At 40.8% G+C, this 20654-nt stretch overlaps 1 protein-coding gene and 1 long non-coding RNA gene across 2 annotated transcripts; one reads left to right on the top strand and one right to left on the bottom strand.

Moving 5' to 3' along the window:
- Positions 1-3711: 3711 nt before the first annotated feature.
- LOC149784429 (uncharacterized) lies at positions 3712-6502 on the top strand. Its single transcript, XM_089932495.1, has 3 exons — positions 3712-4426; positions 4781-4909; positions 6033-6502. The coding sequence occupies exons 1-3, from the start codon at positions 4178-4180 to the stop codon at positions 6153-6155; spliced, it is 501 nt and encodes a 166-aa protein (XP_089788621.1). The 5' UTR covers positions 3712-4177; the 3' UTR covers positions 6156-6502.
- LOC149784428 (uncharacterized) lies at positions 4547-7332 on the bottom strand. Its single transcript, XR_016413857.1, has 2 exons — positions 6817-7332; positions 4547-5993 (listed from the first exon to the last, which is right to left on the bottom strand). It is a non-coding gene; the product is annotated as an uncharacterized LOC149784428 (long non-coding RNA).
- Between the last annotated feature and the right edge of the window lie 13322 nt (positions 7333-20654).

The raw sequence follows: 20654 nt of genomic DNA, 5'->3' as shown, positions 1-20654 counted from the left end.
TTATGTTGATAACGTAGCAGCTTATCCTGCTGCTTTTCTTGGACTAATTGAGTGTCGTCGTTATTTTCAACAACTCGGGCACTCAACTCACGAAATGACAATATTGATCTTACCGGATTTGCTGAGATTGAATCATTCAAGTTTTCGGCGAGTATTCATCCTGTAATACCAATCTAGTTTGGTAGACACTTTAATAAACCGGATACCAGTGTCAGTCTCAACGACTGTTGCGCAAAAATCAGCGTGTTTGGGCCCCAATAGTGCTATTACGATACATGCTAAGATTCTCACATCGCTGAGTATAACTCTGCTATAATTTCGTACAAACAACAAGAACAAGTTTGGTTACCACAAGATGACAAAGAAATACTCAGAAAAAATATTGGCAAATTCACATCAGCGGCATCACGCCATTGTACAAGATTAACTATCGATCCAGCAGAATTAGATTTTGTCATCAAGGACCCAGCGGCAAAAGGTATATTGGTGTCAAGGAGAAATGCAACAACGCGTGATGTAATAATTATCGGCACGATCATTAGCTACTGCGACGGCAATTCTCCTCAATTTACTCATTTGAGATCATCTATGCTAGCATACTCGTCAATAAATTTGTTAAAGATGATCAACAGATTTCCCAATGATGCTGTTAGAGTCCCCAGAGATTCTTTCTGTATTATTTGTTGTAAATTGGAGCTTCTTGATCCATTTATCGAAGAAAACATAAGTGGTGTTATTTGGGGTTCATGGCGAATATATTAAGAACAAATACGTCAATATTCAGATTCAGCTGACGTTAAAACACACGATAATTTCTCACGGATTTCATCATCACTCAGTAAACAATCCAATCGCGAGACATAGCACGGTATATCTGAATGGTCCAGGTGATTCTGGTAAAACTATAAGTGCGATATAATTGTTTTAAAACTCTGACATGATTGTGTTGACGTCAACTCACCGGCTTGACAGAGAGATGAGACAACGTGGTGTCAGAGCACGCACGTATCATAGTTTCTTAAGATGGCGAGGTGATGCGTGGAGCCCCGAAAAGTTATGGGGTAGATATATATCCCTGGAATAATTATCTGGGATGAGATTTGTAAGTATCGAAAGATGTTTTAGAAATGTTTCTTGATTGGTAAAAATTAATAAAATCGACTGCAATTATTATGTGTGGCGATCGTGGAAAGCCTCCGCCGTTTACTGGAGAATCCCCACATGACTAGTTAAGCAACTACGTTGGCTACTACGATGAAATGCTGTATGATCATCGATCACATGATGAAACGTTACGACGGTTAAAATCGCTAATCAGACTGCAACCAGATAACATTCAATGTAAAATCATGCATACCGTAATTTCAGAGACTCCACTGTCCGATTTCTGGAACTCATGGCACCCTAATGATCTAATAGTTGTATCCAGGTAAAACGTCCGTGATTCACTTCAGCGTAAATTATTTGAGCTTCATGAGGAAAAATTTCCTGATCAACTAGTTCCTTTATGTTATCGACCAACATATACATGCAGAACAAATATACTTGTTGATATTCTGGTGGCTAACGGATTTTGAAGAAAACAAAACCTCGCTCTTAATGATATCGTCGAGGTTCAATTAGAGGCTGTACAATAGGCTTTGTCGTTAAACTCATCGTGCTGGACTCTATAATATGCAATAACAATTCATTCGTCTCAGGGATTAATAATATCAGATATCAATATGTGGATTGTCGATAATCAGATTGAATGGTCAAATTTCGTTTATCTAACTGTGTCTAGAGTAACAAAATATCTCAGTTACACAGGGTTGTCTACGTGTTGGAGTTGCCAACAGTGTCATAAATAACAACAGCGTCACCAGGAGTTATCAACGAAGTGACGAAAAAAATTTGACAAATTATGCGAGAGGTGACCCAAAAAAGTACGCCAGTTTGATCTTGATGTAGAATTTGTCATGATGCTGAAACAACAACTAAATAATCACTGCTCCTGCTGTAACACGATATTGTTGTACTAATATTTTCTAATCACGTACGACAATTTACCGTGGACAGAATCAATAGCAGTCTCGCCACACACGCGAAAATGTCTCTCTGACATGTCTTGAATTTATCAGACTTAGAGGAACTTCGTTCCTCAGCGCACGGGAATCTTGTTAGCGATTTCTGTTGGCGCGTGTTGGGGAATCCTTTGCTAGGGTTTGTGACACGGTATCCAATCTGGTCGTAACTGTGTGCAGGACAACCTGTAATTCGCGCATAAATCCACGTTGGGGAGCTGTTGAATCTAGCCTATAGATTGTTGGCTGCGTAGTAGATCTTACCACGCTGAAAATTGTATGCATTGTTACGCTCAACACTGGATCAGTTGCTCTTGCTGTACCGCCCTCAAGTTCACCAGGTTTATATAAATACTTCACTGTTACTTTACTACCCAACACTGGTTGTTGTAATTCAGCTGGTGATTTTCGTCGTGGTATGTGTTTTTTCACAATTACATCGAGAGGTTTCATGTTAACTCCACTCTTGACCTCTTTGTTTAACACGGCCAGCACATGAGGTAGTCTCGGAACCCATTCACGAGATCTGCCCTGAACGTGCATTAATTCTTGGGCATATTGAATCGCTGTGCAAATGTTTGATTAAATCGTTCAATGACTGCCTGTTCGCGATGTCTCCACGTCCACGTCTGATCTTAACGTTTTGTTGTTGCATCAGCGTCGTTACTGCACCGATAAATTCTTTGCCAGGAACAACCTGTAGCAATGCATAGATCCAAAATGACTAGTTAAGCTTCGCCCCCATAGAGACTGTTACTACGAACCCCAAGCTTCCCATTAAAATGGCTGAATCATCACAGAATACAGGCACCATGTCAGATTCTCTCTCGCGTATTCCCGATAATATTTCACTTAAATACCTTCCTAATCAAAAGAAACTTTACAGTAAAGTGTTGCAGAAGGGTTTGAACTACTTTACGCAAGGATATATACACGAGATCAAAGTTTTGGAGTTTGAAAGTAAGATTCGCGTAGAAACCAGATGCTGGGCATCTACGAAGAAGAACCAGCCTTCGCATCGTCTGCACATCGAAATTATTGAGAAAAAGTGTGAAGATGCATACTGTTCATGTAAAGCGGGTAAGATTTAATGTTTTGTATTATTTTTATGAACTATTTTTAATGTCTTAACTTTTAATACCCTGAAGTAATGGCAACTGTTATAAGTCATACAGGTCATGTAGGTGTTCAGTACCGACTATTTAAGTAATGTGTGTTATTGTTTACAATTTGATTGCACATACTTTAAAATGGCAAGTATTCACTTTATTTGGATCCTCATTCAACCATATTTCTTTAGAATGTCATCATATACACACTGTTCGAGAAGTACATACGGCAAAAACAAATGTTAAATTACTTAAATGGATATATTTGGATAAGGTCAACCTAAATGTGTTAGCGTGCTGTAATCTCACAATGAAAGCTGCAGCTGTTGAAAATAAAAATCGTAGTATCATGTTAGCTGTTGATTTCACCAAAGGTCCTTTTCTCTTGACCCAGTTTATGACCTGGCCACCTTTGTAAATGTCCACAGTGATCAATAATTTTAGTCAGGGGTCATCCATATGACGTCACGTAATTTGGGCGGATGTTTTGTACCTCGGCCCCGTGATAATAACTCAGCACCCTCTTTAGATGTCACAAAGCTTTGACACTTCCAACCAATAAAAATTGTCAAAATTAAAATTGGTTTGAAATCCTGTTACATTAGAAAAACAACACGACACTGCATTTTAAATTATTTATCTTGTAGATGGCGCTGGTGTTGGTTTTGTGACATCACATTTTTTAAATACCCCAACTCGCATCATCATACTTATTTGATTCCACTCGGTGTACAACGTCATGTTGGATGGACTCTGGAAACTTTTGGATGACAATGGTGCAATGTCTTCATTGAATAGACTTTGCATAAATTATATTACTATTTATTTTTAGAAAAATTAATATTTATTTTTGTAACTTTGACACATGTTGCTTGGAAATCTAATAAATAATATATAAACACTTCCTCTGGCATTTCACTGAGTGGTGTAAGCAGTATGTTTCAGATATATGCACCAATAGCATTTATTTTACTAATTAATGTGTATGACATCTGAAAAATATATATGTATTGTTGCAGGGTCAGTGGGCATTGCTCCCATGTAGTTTGGCTAATTAAGTCCCTACAGGGTTTCAAACTACTTAACTTCACCACTGTTACTGACCAGTTGAGCTGCACAAGCATACGTCAGCAATGGCATGTGCCAAAGGGATCAAAAATAAAACCAGTGCCACTTAACCATGATGTGGTTGCTAGACCGACAGAGAGTAGGAAAAGGAAGCCAGTGGTGTGCCAGACAGATATAAACAAAAAAGTATGAATTTAAAATACAAATAATTTACCAACAGAAATACTTGTTTAAAATCTGGCTGTTGATGGAACATAGAGTTAACTATTTATTACTTCCAGATTAAAATAAACACAGCAAAAAATATAGCTTAATACTATTTTTATTCATTATGCTGATACAACATACTTGAATTGATACATAATAGAAACTTAATCATGTAAATCTACAATATAATGTCATCAAATTGAACAAGTAATAAGGTGTGCATTGAAAATATGTGCAAAAATTATAGATGCCTAAATTAGGCACTGACATGAAGTAAACACAGAAACAACATTGTTTAACACGATTATTTCATTACATTTCTTCCACATTTAGGAAGAAAAGGACATGTCTCATCTCTCTAGTCTGAAGGGAACACCCCTAGAGTTCAGAATTGCATCAAACATTCCTAAAGTATCAACACGTCTAGGAGATGTGCAGATCGGGTCAATATTATCGTATCAGGTACTATCCAATCATAGTATATTCAGTGTTCATCCTTAACAAAAACATCTTGAAAAAGTGTTAGAAGACAACACACTGTCCATATTTTGTTGGCCTTTTGAAACAAAGATGTAGGAATACAATGTGATAAAAGTTTGTACGTTTTAACTTTACATATGAGACATTCTATATGTACCTTATGTTTGGCAATTTTGTTAGTCAAAAGTGTCACAGAAGCTGTCATTTGCCTACTTGCCGATGCAAATGGTGGAATGTTTATTTTCAAACCAAGTTTATTTATTTCTTTTGCAATGTTAAAACCTTTGCCATTATGGCATCTCCTTCTTTAATATAACCAATTGATTTTAGTGTTTTAAGCATATCATAAAAACCAGATTGTTCTGTGATAGATTTATCTGAAATTGATCCTGTAAATAATTCTGAAACAAACATTACACAACCATTAGGATCACAACCTATCAAACCCTATAGAGTTGTTGCAGATTTATAATCACTATATAACTGGCTCTGTAGGCAAAGTGCACTTGGAATTTGAGTTTCAATTTCAGTTCCATCTATAATAATAATGGTAGTGGGAAAATCTTTCCTATATTCAGATGGCATGTTTTTTATTATAGTATCTCTATGTGGCCAATTGTAAGCTGGCCAAGTTTTAAATACATAAGATCGAGCCACGTGTTAAACACAACACTAGCTGACTGTGTTGAGAGTCCAAATCTTTTAAACCAAAACCATGCCTAAGCCTACATATTGTTAAAAACAGTCCATCTTTGTATCCCTTCGTCCTGGTCCATATTTTACTAGACACTCAATAGGGGCTAGAAAGGCCAATAAAGCTAAGCATCTTATGTATTTGATTCCTGTATAGTATTTAAACAAATGTTTCAATGTGTTTTCTTTGTACTTCACAACTGCTACACTCAATGTTTGTTTCTTGGCAATTATTTTCTTCAGATGTTGAATTTCTTTATCTTCTGATGACACTTTAAGTTGAAGCTCTTGTATCTTTCTTGAACTATTTGACAATTTGAGCCTTAGATGCTGATTCTCAGCTGTAACTGCTACATATCCATTGCTGATATCCCTGAAAAAATAAGAAAAGTATTTATTTTCTTCATTTCAGACAAAGTACCTGAGAGAAACTACACAAATAACTCAGGACTGTGGTAATACATCTGTGACAAGGGCTTCTCCAGTCTGTTTACCAAATGAGTTAAACCACTCCATGAGAACACAAAGTGCATAAATCCATGTGACACTGAGGTACAGACAAGAAATCAGGCCTTATGGGATCACTGGTTTAATGAGACGAAAGACAGACTTACAGCATCTAATTTTGGAAAAGTAATATCAAAGAAATCTAAACCCAGTGAAAAGTTTATTAACAGTTTATTTTCAAAAAATGATATGAAAGCCAAAGCTCTTGAATATGGTAAAAGACACTAGAAAACTGCTAAAGAAAAGTATCTTGAATTGTATCCTTCTAGGCATTTCCATGAGTGTGGCTTTGTGGTTAATAATGACTTTTCATTTTTGGGTGCCTCGCCTGATGGGAAACTATGTGACAATAGAGTACGTGGAATTGTGGAAATTAAATGCCCCTTCTCTGCTAGAAACATGACTATTGAAAAGGCATGCAATGATATACCAGATTTCTATTTACAGAAGAATGAGCATGTATCATTAAAGAAAACACACAGTTACTATGCACAGATTCAAGGCCAACTCATGGTTACAGGTTGTGAATTTTTTGAATTCATTGTGTAGACACAGGAGGATATGTATGTGGAAAGAATTAAACCAGACATTCCATTTATGACTTCAATGTTACAAAAGTTAGCTGAATTTTACAGAGATTATGCAATTCCACATCTGCAATCCTCAGAATAAGTGACTAAAATACTTACATGGGTGTTTAGTCTGTGTAGACACCCCTTCCTCACAATTCATATCCGGACTGTTCAATCTGTAAGAAATAAATACTTATGCACAATGATGCTAGTCAACAAGTAGCTTTCATATATTGTTTGTGAAGTATAAGCAATATAAATGAAACACTTTTCAAGGAGTATTAGTTCATTAACTTGCTAGCTTTGCATATTTACTTTAAGATTAATGTTGGAATTTATTTCCTCCAACAAAGTGCTGAAAAATATGTATATTTACAAAACAATGCATTATATGACAATCAAAAAAGCAAATTAAATTTGACATTTTATATTAATATCAGCAAAGAAACATTTTATATCTATATTTTAATTTAGATGTATGGACAATGTAGTCTGAAATAAAGAAGTTTTATTCTTATTCATGACCTAGTCATAAAACAAATATATGCTCCATTATACATGCACTGACAATAACCCAAGGTATTATCCTGTTGTTAATTCCTTCAGTACAAGATAAAAATATCGAGAGGGCTGGTTTGGGATAAATGTATACTTATAATTAAAGCACTAGCATTACAGGGTTACATGGATGCCCGAGTGGTCAGGCGATCGTTTGCCAAAGTGATGTTAAATTGCTTGTGGGGTAAAATGGCACAACGACCGTGTTTACCCAAGACGGAATATTTGACAGAACCTTCCCGCTACTTCCAGATGATTCACGACAAAACCAAATACATGAAACACGTGGACGTCGTTCGAGAGGATTTGATCTTGGTCAATTACGAAGAAGATCTGGACTTTGTACAAGACGACCCTTTTGGAAATGTCATCATTGCGGCTTACGTGACAGCTCATGCTCGCTTAAAATTGTACGAAGCTTTAGAACTGTTAGAAGAACGCGTCCTGTACTTTGACACGGACAGTTGCATTTACATCCATCACCCGATTCAACAGCACCCTGACATCGAAGGAGACCGTTTAGGAGCCTGGACAGACGAGCATCCCGACGACAAGATTCTAAGTTTCGTCAGTGGTGGTCCCAAAAATTACGGTTACGAATACCGGGACAAACAAGGAGAAGTGCACACGACGTGCAAAGTGAAAGGACTGACTCTGAATCATCGTACCAGTCGAGTGGTCAACTTTGGGGTATTGAAAGAAGCCTTGCAATCGGGAGAGGATGGAAACTTTAAAGTGACCACTTATCAACCGAACAAGATTGTACGTTTACCCACTCACCACATCGTCAGTCGGCCCCTGGAAAAAATCTATCAAATCGTGTACCAGAAGCGAGTGAGACTTCCCAATCACTTTACGTTGCCGTACGGTCACATCGATATTGGTCAGCATATAAAAAGGGACAACGTCCAAGACCAATAGTTCATTGTTCATTGAAGTAACTTACCATGTCGTTGACGAAGAAGAAACCAGATTGGTTAGGAGTCAAATGTTGGACATCACCGAAACCAGGGTTTTGAGGCTTGGACACAAGAGGTGGCCCAGTATGCACGAGAGTTATTCAAGGAAAAAAGTTACTTTTCAGCCTGTGTCAGTGACGGTGCCAGAAGAACCCGTCACCCAGGACAGGACTGTCCTGGACAGGCCTGAAAGACCCTTTCGGGAGGACACTTGTGTGACCTTACCCCCTACTATAGAACTGGTTAGAACTTTACCCAAAACATGTGGTTGTTGTACAGACACCTGTTTTTTATTCCACGTTCATGTGCCTTTTATTCTTGTACTTAAGCCTTTGGCTTTTATGTATTTTTGTCTTTCGTATTCATGTTTGAAAAAAACATTCAATAAACGTGTTCTGAAAAAGTATATAAACTCTTGTCTTGTTTGTTTTTTCGTGTCACAAGTGACATTCCTCACACCATGGATATCTCTATTGTCTCTGCTCCCTCTTCCTCTACTGTCAAAGTCATCGACGAACACTTAGATCGTGCCAGTTGGGAGGCTTTGTATCTTCGCCATCCCTTTAACATGTTCATTGCTGGACCTAGCGGTTCTGGCAAAACCGAATTCGTCAAACGTTTGATCGAACATAAACATGATTTGATCGATCGGCCACCTCAACGGATCGTGTGGTGTTACAAAGAGTGGCAATCGGCGTACAGCCTCTTGCGAGAAACTCAAGGCGATTCCATCGTGTTTGTGGAAGGCATTCCTAAAGAAGACGACGGCATCGTCTCTGACTCCCGTCAAACCCATTTGGTCATTTTCGAAGACATGTTAGGAGAAGACGAAGAAGAAATTAAACTGTGGTTCACGCCCAAAGGGCATCACCGTAATGCCAGTGTCGTTTACATCACCCAAAATTTGTTTCAACAAAGTAAAGCCCATCGCACCATCAGTCTCAATGCGCATTACGTGGTCTTGTTTAAAAGCCCTCGAGATAAATGGCAAGTGCAAGTCTTAGCCAAACAGTTAGGAACGCCTTGGCTGACTCAGGCGTACGACGATGCCACTCAAACGCCACACGCCTATTTACTCGTCGATTTGAAACCTACGACTCCCGAGGATATGCGATTTCGTACCCACTTGTTTCACCACTGGTGCCAAGACGGAGGGCCTGTCCTGTACACGTCCCCGTCCTCGACTTCATTTCACTCCCCATAAAAAAATCTATAAAAACCTCAGACCCTTTTTCGTCTGTCTCACACAGTGCGAACATGACGTCCCTTCAGTCGCATCTTCCCGTCAAATTGATTCGTGCCTTGTATGGCATCAGTCGAGAAAAAAATCCACAAATACGAGCTCGTGTCTTAGAAGCTAGTCTCAAAGAAGTCTTACGATAGTTCACGGTGACAGCACGTCAATTACTCCAAGGAATCATTCAGATTCCTCATCAAACCAAACGCTTTTTTGATCGAAACAAAGTCGCTTTGGTCCAACTGGCCGATCCCCGCATCGACACTCAAACCAAAAAACAAATCATTTTGAAACCTGGAGGGAGCGGTACTCTAGGAGGGGTCATCATTCGCTCACTCTTAAGATGGGATCCTAATGCCCCCAAAGTTATCCCCAAGACAAAAGTCCAACGAAGCCCCAAGAAGAAAAAGACCAGGTCCCCAAGGAGAATTTCTCCAGTGGCAGGACCCTCCTCTGACCAGACACCACCACCACCCCGGAAAAAGAAAAGAAGCCCCCAGAAAAAGAAAAGTTCACAGAAAACTAGTCGCAAGAGAGGCACTTCGGCCAGGACGCAACCTTACACTCGCAAACCACGACCTGCCACGGCGGTGACTGCGTCTCCGGCAGCTTCACGTTTGTCCACTTCTCCGTTAATGACACCCAGAACTGAAGAGTACTTGGAGACGTTGATCACACCAAGAACTTCTCCGTTGATGACCCCCAAAAGAACTTCCCCAGTGGCAGGACCTTCCAATTTAGTGGCAGTGGCTGCTGCTCACAAAGTACCTTCTCCCAAAATCAAAGTTCAAGAAAGATCGGGCATGTTACAAAGTTTACTGGATTTGTCCAAGCAAGAACTGGCTCGATTTAGTCCGTTACGTACCCCTGCACGACGTGTCATGCCTGTCCTCAAACTAATACGACGTAAAGACAATCAGTGGCGACGCGTTCCAGTATAAAAAAGGCCTGTGACCAAGTCGGGTATCAGTGTTTTTTGGTGCTCCTGAAGACTCAAAGATGTCACCCTCCAGAAAACCCCAAGGAAAGAAAAGGAAAGGACTGCCACCACGTTTAGCCAAACATGGGGACATGTTATCTGTCCTGTCCAAAGCTTCTCCACCCCTACGAAAAAAACTCATTCAAACAGCCTCCAAAGAGGTCATCGATACCGTGTGCGAATGTTGTTTGAACGTTTTGAAAGGCACGATCCCTTTGTCCAAACACCAGAAACAATGCTTAGGCAAACATCGTCACGTTCTTCGCCAAATGGTTCAAAAGAAAATTCCCATTCGTCAAAGAAAGAAGATGTTAGTGCAACGTGGAGGTATTTTACCTCTCTTGTTAGGCCCCATACTGAAAGGAGTCTTGGGAACCATGTTGGGAGGACTGGTGGGAGCAAGATAAAAAGGCCTCGGAAGTTCCAAGATCTCAGAATCGACCCCTGACAACCCCATGGAAGGACGAAAACTAGCTTTAGTGCCTTACAAACGATGGATGGAATACCATCGGTGGCAAGAACAACACACCCCGCATTTACCTCCCAATCCCGATTTGAGCGAGATGTCCCAGTTACAACACGAATTGCAGTCCTTGATGGATCGCCAAGATTTGTCCGAAACAGAAAAATCGCAAAAGTACGGTCAACTCTTGCAACGACTGCAACTCTTTCACCAGAAAGCTTTAGACGAAACAGCTCTACCCACTCTGAAAGATTTTAAGACCTTGATGAAAAGTCCAGCACCATCACCAGTACCAGTACCAGTACCACCAGTACCCGTGACCAAGACAGAAAAAGGAGAAGAAGAGGAAGGGTTTCAAACTCCACCAGAAAAAGTACGCAAGTTAACAACACCACCTACCTCCAGAATTGGATGGATTAAAAAGATGATGGCCACCCCTTCTTCCTCACAAGAGAAAAAGAAAGTGAAGACAGAAGTGAAACAAGAACCGATATCCCCCGCTCAGACATCCTTCTCCTCTTCGACACCTATTGCTGGCCGCACACGCAAAGCATTGCAATCCAAGAAAATACCCCAAGAGAAAAAGAGTAGCATCCTCCAAGAGTGGGTGTCTTATTAACACACCAACCAACACAAAAAAATGGAAAAAGTCTTAGCCAGCATTTACTACGATCCCTCCCATCCTGCAGGTTACGCAGGAGTTCAAAAATTGTATCGTGCTGCCAAAACGCGACTGAAAAGTCTCCGTTTACCTCAAGTGCAACGATGGTTACAAGAACAAGCTACCTACACTTTAGACAAACCCATTCGACGCAAGTTTGCCAGAAGTCGCACCCGAGTGGAAGGCATCGATCATCAATGGCAAGCCGATTTAGCCGATGTCTCTCATTTGGCCAGCTACAATCGTGGCTACAAATATTTGTTTTGTGTCATCGACGTCTTTTCCAAATTTGCCTGGGTCGTGCCCTTGACTTCCAAATCGAGCAGCGAGTTAGTGCGAGCCCTGCAACGGGTGTTGAAACAAAGCGGTCGTCACCCTCTTCGATGGCAAACGGACAAAGGCACCGAATTTCTGAACCAAGCTTTCCAAAAAGAATTAAAGAAACGTGACATTCATTTTTTTACCGCCGAGAATCCCGAAACCAAAGCCAGCATCGTGGAACGTTTTCAACGCACTTTGAAAGAACGCATGTGGAAATATTTTACGCATCACCACACTCTGAAGTACATCGGCATCTTACCGCACCTGGTGCAAGCGTACAACCAATCTTACCATCGAAGCATCGGACGTGCCCCGCAAGACGTGACTCCCGACAACGAAGTGTTGGTGTTTGAGCGCCTGTTTGGTACGTCCCCGACGAGGGCTGTCCCCAAGAAAAGTGGAGAGTTGGCCGTAGGAGATTGGGTGCGCATTGGCAAAACCAAACGCACTTTCGACAACGGTTACTTACCTAACTGGACGACCGAATTGTTTCCCGTCACTGGACGAGTGCATGGCCGTCATCCTGCCGTCTATAAATTGGAAGACATGAACGGAGAAGTGCTCAAAGGAACGTTTTATTTGCCCGAGTTACAACGTGTCACCAAAAAAGAAGACGACGTGTACGACATCGAAAGCATTCTCGAACGCAGAACCCGTAAAGTGGGCAAACGACGTGTCAAAGAAGTCAAAGTACGTTGGAAAGGATATCCACCCAGTTTTGATTCTTGGATCGACGCTTCGCAAGTCATCGACTATAAAAAGAAGTGACCATCATGCCCTTTCACACAGCAGACGCAGCTACGTCGACCACTCCTCCTTCACCTAGTTCTTCTGTGCAAGATTTACAAAAACAACCCTTGTGGGTGTGGTGTGGAGAACGTGTGCCTAAAACACAAATCGTCTTTTTCTGCCAAATCTTCGTGGTGTATTGTGTCATCGGGGCAGCCATCGCCAATTTGAGTTTGCAACAAGGAGACAAACAATTGTGGACCATTTTATTGAGCAGTTACATCGGTTACCTGCTTCCTAATCCCTCCCTGAAATTCACCTCGAACGGGAACCCCGGGAACCTTGTGTCCAGTGCCAGTGCCAGTCACCACTTCAATCACAACCAGAACCCCGTTTTAGACGGAGACACGCCTCTGACGTCCAGTAACCCCTCGGACAGCCACAGAACTCTGGAATTATGAGTCACCAAAACCAATTTTACTTAACTTTACCCAGTGACAGTTCCATGGAGGTGTTTCCCAAGAACACGTTGTGCTGTTACACGGCCAAATTACCTCAGGCCATCCAGTTAGATCACGAAGCCCACTGGGAAGTGGCTTTAGTAGAAATGATTCACCAGACCCAAGTCCTCAATGTCCTTCCCAATCAAAATTTTTTTGATGTGGAAGTTCATGACGAGCAAATGCAACAGTGGATGGATAGCAATGTCAAATATGACAAGAAAACCCATACACAAAAGTACACCACCTATCACTTGTTCATTCCCCCAGGCTATTATTTTAGTGGTCAACATTTGGTCAGCACCATAACCTCCAGGTTTAATGTCGTGTTTCTGAAAGCTTTGGAGCATGTCAACAAAAATGTCACCATGGAGTACCACAAAGCAGCTCGTCGCTTCTTGATGAAATTTGAACGGAGTAAAATCCTGTCCATTTTATTTTGTCCTGAATTGTATGACATGTTGGGCGGAGACATGGACATGAGAAAGACCATGATCAAGAAAAACGAATTACCCATCGTTTACGACAACGAGTCTTTGAGCAAGTTATTTCGTGCCCCGGTAGAACTGAACCAAGGACTGAATTTGATGTTCGTGTATTCCGATGTGGTGGAGTACAACGTGGTGGGACACACCTCCGTACCGTTACTGCGTGTCATTCCTTTCAAAGTGGATTCTGCCACGAACACTGACGAGGAAGGTGGAAACACTTACCACGTCCACCGCGAATTGTCCATCCTCACTATTTGCCTGTCAGTAAGTCGTATTTTGACACGGTCAACATTGCTATAAAAGGAGATCTGGGACAAAATATTCCATTCACCAAAGGAAAAGTCACGGTGAAACTCCATTTTCGAAAACGGTTCTCTCACGACTCTTAAGTCATGTATCCAGTGTACCGAGGGGTTGCTCAACAGCGAGGACACGGCTTAGGAGATATGTTAAAATCGGCCTTTCGTTCCGTGGCCCCGGTGTTGAAACCGATGGTGACACGCGGATTGCACGCCTTGAAAGATGCGGCACTGACGCAAGGCAAAGAATTTCTCCAAAATGTCATCATCGACAAACAAAACCCTAAAGAAGCCTTCATGAGGGCAGGCAAAAATGTCTTGCTGCAAACGGGCAAAGACATTTTAGGCCAACGAGAAACACCTATAAATGCCCTGCACGCTACCGAGTCAGGCATTCAGCAAGGACAAGGCAGAAAGAGACGACGAAGAAAACACCCTTTCACCAGACTTCAAGCGAGAAAGGCCAAGAAAAGAAGAACCGTTCGAGACTTAGACGTTTTCGATTATTGAGAAAAGAGACAAAAAAATGATGCACCGAGAATCTTGCGCTTGTTCCAAGACGGAACTGGATCTGTTTGCCATGCCCCCCACGATGATGACGATGCAAGAATCCCAGTGGGTGGAATTTCATCCCGTCTCCTCACTGACCGATTCCGCTCCCATCGAGTTTGAAATCAAAGGACAGCCCGAAGATTACATCGATCTGAATAGCAGTTACTTGTACCTGAAAGTCAAAATTCTAGATAAGACTGGAGGTGCTATAGACGATGAAGCAGTAGCTCCCGTCAACAATTTCATGCATTCCTTGTTCAGTGGAGTGGACTTGTATTTGAATAACAAACTGGTCAGTAGCAGCATGGATACTTACCCTTATCGTGCCTACCTGGAAAATCTCTTGACGTACGGAATAGATGCCAAGAACACTCATCTCAATGCCTGTGTGGTATGGGAAGCTGACGAACCCACCAAGTTTGAAATATTGGAAACTGATGAAAAGAAAGACAACAATGATGGATTTGTAGAACGAAGAAAGAGAATCACGGGAGCCGACACAAGTTTAGAACTGATGGATCGTTTGCATTTGGACATGTGGTTGCAAGAAAAGTATTTGCTGAACGGGGTGGATGTCCGCCTGAGACTGAATCGTAGCAGTGCCGCTTTCCATTTGATGGCTGATAGTGACGGTTACAAAACCAAAATCCTAGAAGCCAGACTCTACGTACGCCGTGTGGAAGTGTTACCTAAAGTGGGAAACGACATCAGTCAGACGTTGAGCAGAACGACCGCCGTGTATCCCATACGACGCGTGGAAGTGAAAACCTTCACCATTCCCAAGGGACAGCGATCCATGATCGAAGATCATCTGTTCCAAGGACAGTTACCCAAACGTTTGATCGTTGGTATCGTCGAGAATACAGCCTTCAACGGAGCTGCCGAAAAAAATCCTTTCTACTTTCAACACTTTGGCGTGTCCAAAATCGAAGTCAGTCGCGATGACAAGACCTTGTGTACCCGACCTTTCGAACCTGACTTTAAAAAGAAGAATTACTTGAGATCGTACTTGTCCTTGTACAAAGCCACCGGACAGTTAGGAACCAATACCAGTCACGGTATTACGTACGAGGATTATGCAGGAGGCTACGCTTTGTGGGCTTTCGATTTCACTCCAGACCAAGGCAGCGACGAGGGACATTTCCACCCTATAAAATCCGGCCAGATTCGTGTGGAAATTCAGTTTAAAGACCGAGACCCTGATGAAACGGTGAACGTCATCCTGTATGCAGAATTCGATAATACCATAGAAATCAACAGTTTGAGAGAAGTCATCCTAGATTACTAGAAACCATGGAAGACTGTTATCCCTCTTTACCTAGTGGAGAAACTTTTAGTGTTGCATTGTTGTTAAAAAATGTTAGAGTTGTTGTTGTTTAGTGTTAAGTGATTTTTGAATAAAAAATGTTGTGTTTTGAAAAAATTGTTTGATGTTATATTGTTGGATTATTGTTAAAAATGTTAGAGTTGTTGTTTAGTGTTAAGTGATTTTTGAATAAAAAATGTTGTGTTTTGAAAAAAATGCCTTTGTCTTTTGTTTAGCTATAAGAATGTTGGATTGATGCTCTTTCATTTCTTACTATCCCTTTCATGACACTCACTGAACGTTGCGACTCAAAAACCGTGTGGGGGATGTTTTCCTTCACGTCCGCGCTTTGACTTTAAGAACCGGGTTGTTTCCAGTCTAACCATCCATTGTCGACTCATCCTCCTAAGAAGATGTGCTCCAAACTAGCTAAACTCAACGAAGCCTACGTGAATTTGCATAGGGTCAGACACAGTCTGATACCGAAGCCAGAAGAAATAGAGAATGTGAGAATGTTAAAAATCACTGAAGACCTGATAGAAGAGCTCTTCAGAGAAGAAATGAACAGGGAAAAAGAAGAATGGACAGAGATGTACAGACTTCAGAGACAGCAGCAACAACAACAACAAGAGCAGCAGCAGCAACCTGAAGCTGACAGAGGCTTTGTCGATTGTCGTATCGACACCAAAGAGTTCTTCTTCTCTTTCCGAAGAAGCAGACCTATCGCCAGAAAGTCTATCCTCAGAGGACATCGCATTCTTAGAAACTAAAAAGAATGCCATAGCAAACAAAAAAAAACCCAGCCCTTTTCAGGGCTACCCAATACTCTAGAAAAGAAATAACAATCGATTTGCCAATGTGTGTAGGTAGAGTAGTGTGAAAATAAACACTAACTCTTTTTTAAAAAAAATGTGAGGGTATGTGTTTGTGTGTTTGTGTTTGTAAGTGGTTAAGTAAGTTGGTATGGATAGTAGATTAAAATGATGTCTTTTTTGTGTCTTTGGTGTTTGAGGTGTAAATTTGGGGTTAGATTGGATTGCTTTGCGTATGTGGATAGTCTATTGAAGTGCTTTATAAAAAATTTTAAAATAGTGATGGGTAGCATAAAAAGTGAGTGAGTGTTTCTTTTAGGTCCGCGCGTTGTTGTTTTTTGGTCATGATGTAGGTAAGATCAATTTTATGTTTTTAGGGGATGTTTTCCTTCACGTCCGCGCTTTCACTATAAATTGAAACTCGTTCGGCAGTCCAGCTACCCTTGTTGATTGATCAACACCAAAAATGAACACGAGACTGGAGAAACTGTTGGAACTTCATGTGCATCTGGAATATGCCAGGCGCATATTAAATGAACTGGCCGCGGAAGCCATTGTGGAGGAGGGAAGGATAAGAGAGGAGGAGGAAAGAAGAAACAAAGAAGAGGAGGAGAGAAGATATAAAGAAGAAGAGGAAAGAAGATACAAAGAGGAGGAGAGAAGATACAAAGAAGAGGAGGAGGAGGAAAAGGAGAGAAGAAGAAGAAATTTCAGAATCCCAGAGAGCGAAAATTGGGATTCTGAAGCGACATATCCTGCCTCTGCTCTCTCCCCCAAAAAGGTAAAAAGTAACTGGGGGACAAGATGTGTATGTGGCGCTAGGCCTGGAAGGTGCCACCATTAACCAGGTGTCCATGAAGTTCAAAAAAAAAAAAACAGCCCTTTTCAGGGCCACCCAATACTCTAGAAAAGAAATAACAATCGATTTGCCAATGTGTGTAGGTAGAGTAGTGTGAAAATAAACACTAACTTTTTTTTAAAAAAAATGTGAGGGTATGTGTTTGTGTGTTGGTGCTTGTAAGAGCTCAGGTATGTTTGTGGGAATAGTAGATTATGGGTTTCTTTATTGTTTCTTAGCGTAGGTGAAGAGTATAGTTAGGGTTCTGTAAGCGCTCACGTACGATTGTGTGGATAGTAGATTATGGATTAGTTTATTGTTCTTAGCGTATGTGTTTCTGTGTTTGTGTTTGTGTGTTTGTATTTGTGTGTTTGTGTTTGTGTTTGTACCCGCTCACGTACGATTGTGTGAATAGTAGATTATGGATTTGTTTATTGTTCTTAGCGTATGTGAAGAGTATAGTTTGGGTTTTGTAAGCGCTCACGTAAGATTGTGTGGATAGTAGATTATGGATTTTGTTTATTGTTTCTTAGCGTATGTGGAGAGTATAGTTTGGGTTTTTATTATATGAAATGAGAAAGTATAGTTTGGGTTTTATTATATGAAATGAAAAAGTAGGGGGATGTTTTCCTTCACGTTCGCGCGTTGTTTGGTCATGATCTAGGTAAGATCAATTTTACGTTTTAGCGGGATATTTTCCTTCACGTACGCGCTTTAAGTATAAGAACCCATAGTATTCGTCGTTCAAACCATTCTGCAAAGAATAAAAAAGAAGATGGCTTCTAACCAAATGGACAAAATACAAACATTACAAGACGTTTTAGACAACTTAGGAATGATGGAGCAGATGTTAATAAGACTGGTTGAAGACCATTATTCCTATAGTCCCCATCGTGTAAAGATGGAAATTAATAACTTAAAAAAGGTAAAGGACAAGATTAGTGGTGTCATGAAAGAGATAAAGGAGGAGAAGGAGGATGAAGAGGAAAGAATAAGAATAAGCAAATGGAACGAAAAGATTGAAAAAGAAGAAGAAAATGAGAAGAGGAAGAAAGAAGAGGAGGAAGAGAAGAAGAAGAAAGAAGAGCAGGAGAAAAAAGAAAGAGAAGAAGAGAAAGAGTGTTGGAGATAAAATAAGAACTTGGTGGAGAAAAAGAAGAAATTAGAAGCAGAAGAAGAAGAAAACCCAAAGGCCCTTTTCAGGGCCAGCCATATTTCTCGAAAAGAGATAGCCTTTCCATTGCCTACCCCTTATTTTAAATTTAAATTTAAATTTAAATTTTAAAAAAAAATCCCATTTTCAATTCCCCTTGTCCCTAGACAAACCCAAACTCTATTCCCATGTTAATTTCCCCTTGTCGCTAGACAGACCCACACTATAGTTCCATGTTAAATTCCCCTTGTCGCTAGAGTGACCCACGATTTTTCTCCATGTTAATTTCCCTTGTCGCCAGATTGTCCCACGATTTTTCTCCATGTTAATTTTCCATTGTCGCTAGAGTTGCCCAAGGGGTCTTGTAATGCTAATTCCCATTGTCGCTAGGGTGCCCCCATTTACTACTGTCGGCCCCTTCTCCGCTTGCCTTGGGGGTTCCACCTCAATGCCTGTCTGGCAATGTTGGTTGGCGGCTTACATACGGTTTGTTCTATCCAAACCGACCTTCTCTTCTTGATCTCGTCCTCTAATGGAAGCTGGAGGTTCTCTAACACAGGTTGGTGTTGCTGATGGTGTCTGGCCAGCGGATCTGGATAATTCTTCTTAGGCAGCTGTTGATGAAGGTCTGAGCTCTCTTTACGGTCGACTTGGTGGTTCTCCAGGTCTCTGCTCCATACGGTAGGACTTACTTCACGTTGGAGTTGAACAGTCTGATTTTAGTAGTCAAGGAAATTTCTTTGGAGCTCCACCATACAAATTAATAAATAAAATATTGTGCGACACAATAAAAAGGCACGAATAATAATGGTTTTCTTTCAGATTTTGTACGTTTAACACAATGCCAGTATAGCATCATAAAACCTTAACGTATTATTTACGTATAAATGACACAATTTGCTGTGCAAACTGCTAATTTAATTGCATATACGTAATTTTACATACATTTAAACTTGAAGAACAATTCACATTGGTATATATACAATGCTTCGGCAACGCTGCCTCAATGTTAGTTCCACAAGTAGCCAAATTACAACCTTACGGCAAGGTCACAGACACGGTCAGGGTAAAAACTAGTCCAACATGTAAGACCTCGACGCTGATAATTATGTTCCGGGCGTCAGACACTAAAAAAAATTAACATGTGCTATGTCTTCCATGGTAGGACAAAACAAACAGTTTTATGGAAGGTTTATTTCCACTTTCAATAGTAAAAAAGATGATATTGCCCCACCTAACATCACATTATGCTAAGTCATGGAGCACCAACGTTGGGAAACTGCGGTTTGGTCTTACCTTTGTATTAACTCATTCACATCTGGCGCATCGTCTGCGTGGCCGGAGGTAGTAGCCTACTGCCGAGCTCTGTAGCGTCAAGTTCATGCATGATACACTAAAGTGGGTGGTATTATAGAAAGGTAGACAGATGTAGCTCTACAATGATACCAAATGTTCTGGACGTTTTAGTTGCACTACAAAATACAAAGGGAAAAACCAAATTTTTTGGACCCATTTTTGTTTCAATCCAAAATTCGCCTGTGGTCGGAATCAGATTTTGTCTCCGGATTTTAGACTTTTTGGCCTCAGATCTAAGGCAGACCAGTCTGAACTGCACACAGACAGGTGAACCTATGCAAAAAGTATGATAAGTTGGGCATTTTGAATAAAGAGTGGTCTCGATACGAAAAGGATGGGTCCGTTAAGCAAAAAACAAAGAACTCCATCTGTTACCCTTCTGCTCATGCACGAGCAAAACAATCAATGAAAAACGATGTTTCTAATACAACTAGGCATTAGGCTAATGGAAAATCTCTTGAAAGTCGATGTATTAGGATGTTTCAGAAATAGGCCACAAAATGTGTTTCCTACTCGCATTTCAGGCGAAAACGACAAAAACCTCCACGTGTTAATAAGTTCAGTGACGAGGCAGCAATATTTTTGTTAGATTCTGGGTTTAGTGGGAATGTGGGCCTTTGGTGGTCATAGTAGCGTAGCATCAGGTGGGTATTGTTACCAACACATCAGTTCGATATGTGGTATGTCTTTTGGATAGTTGAAAGTATGGCAGACATTGATGTGTTTGTGATCGGGAGAGCT

Source organism: Sinohyriopsis cumingii, chromosome 14 (assembly GCF_028554795.1).
Source record: "Sinohyriopsis cumingii isolate HCF-2022 chromosome 14, ASM2855479v2, whole genome shotgun sequence".
NCBI lineage: Eukaryota > Metazoa > Mollusca > Bivalvia > Unionida > Unionidae > Sinohyriopsis > Sinohyriopsis cumingii.
The sequence above is the reverse complement of the archived record's forward strand: the minus strand, read 5'-3'. Positions and strand labels throughout refer to the sequence as shown.

Bases quoted from the DNA above. Each gene is read 5' to 3' on its own strand.
- LOC149784429 (XM_089932495.1), top strand. From the start codon at position 4,178: ATGTATTGTTGCAGGGTCAGTGGGCATTGCTCCCATGTAGTTTGGCTA. The intron at 4,427-4,780 runs GTATGAATTTAA...TTCCACATTTAG, and splicing joins AGACAGATATAAACAAAAAA to GAAGAAAAGGACATGTCTCA. The intron at 4,910-6,032 runs GTACTATCCAAT...TCTTCATTTCAG, and splicing joins GGTCAATATTATCGTATCAG to ACAAAGTACCTGAGAGAAAC.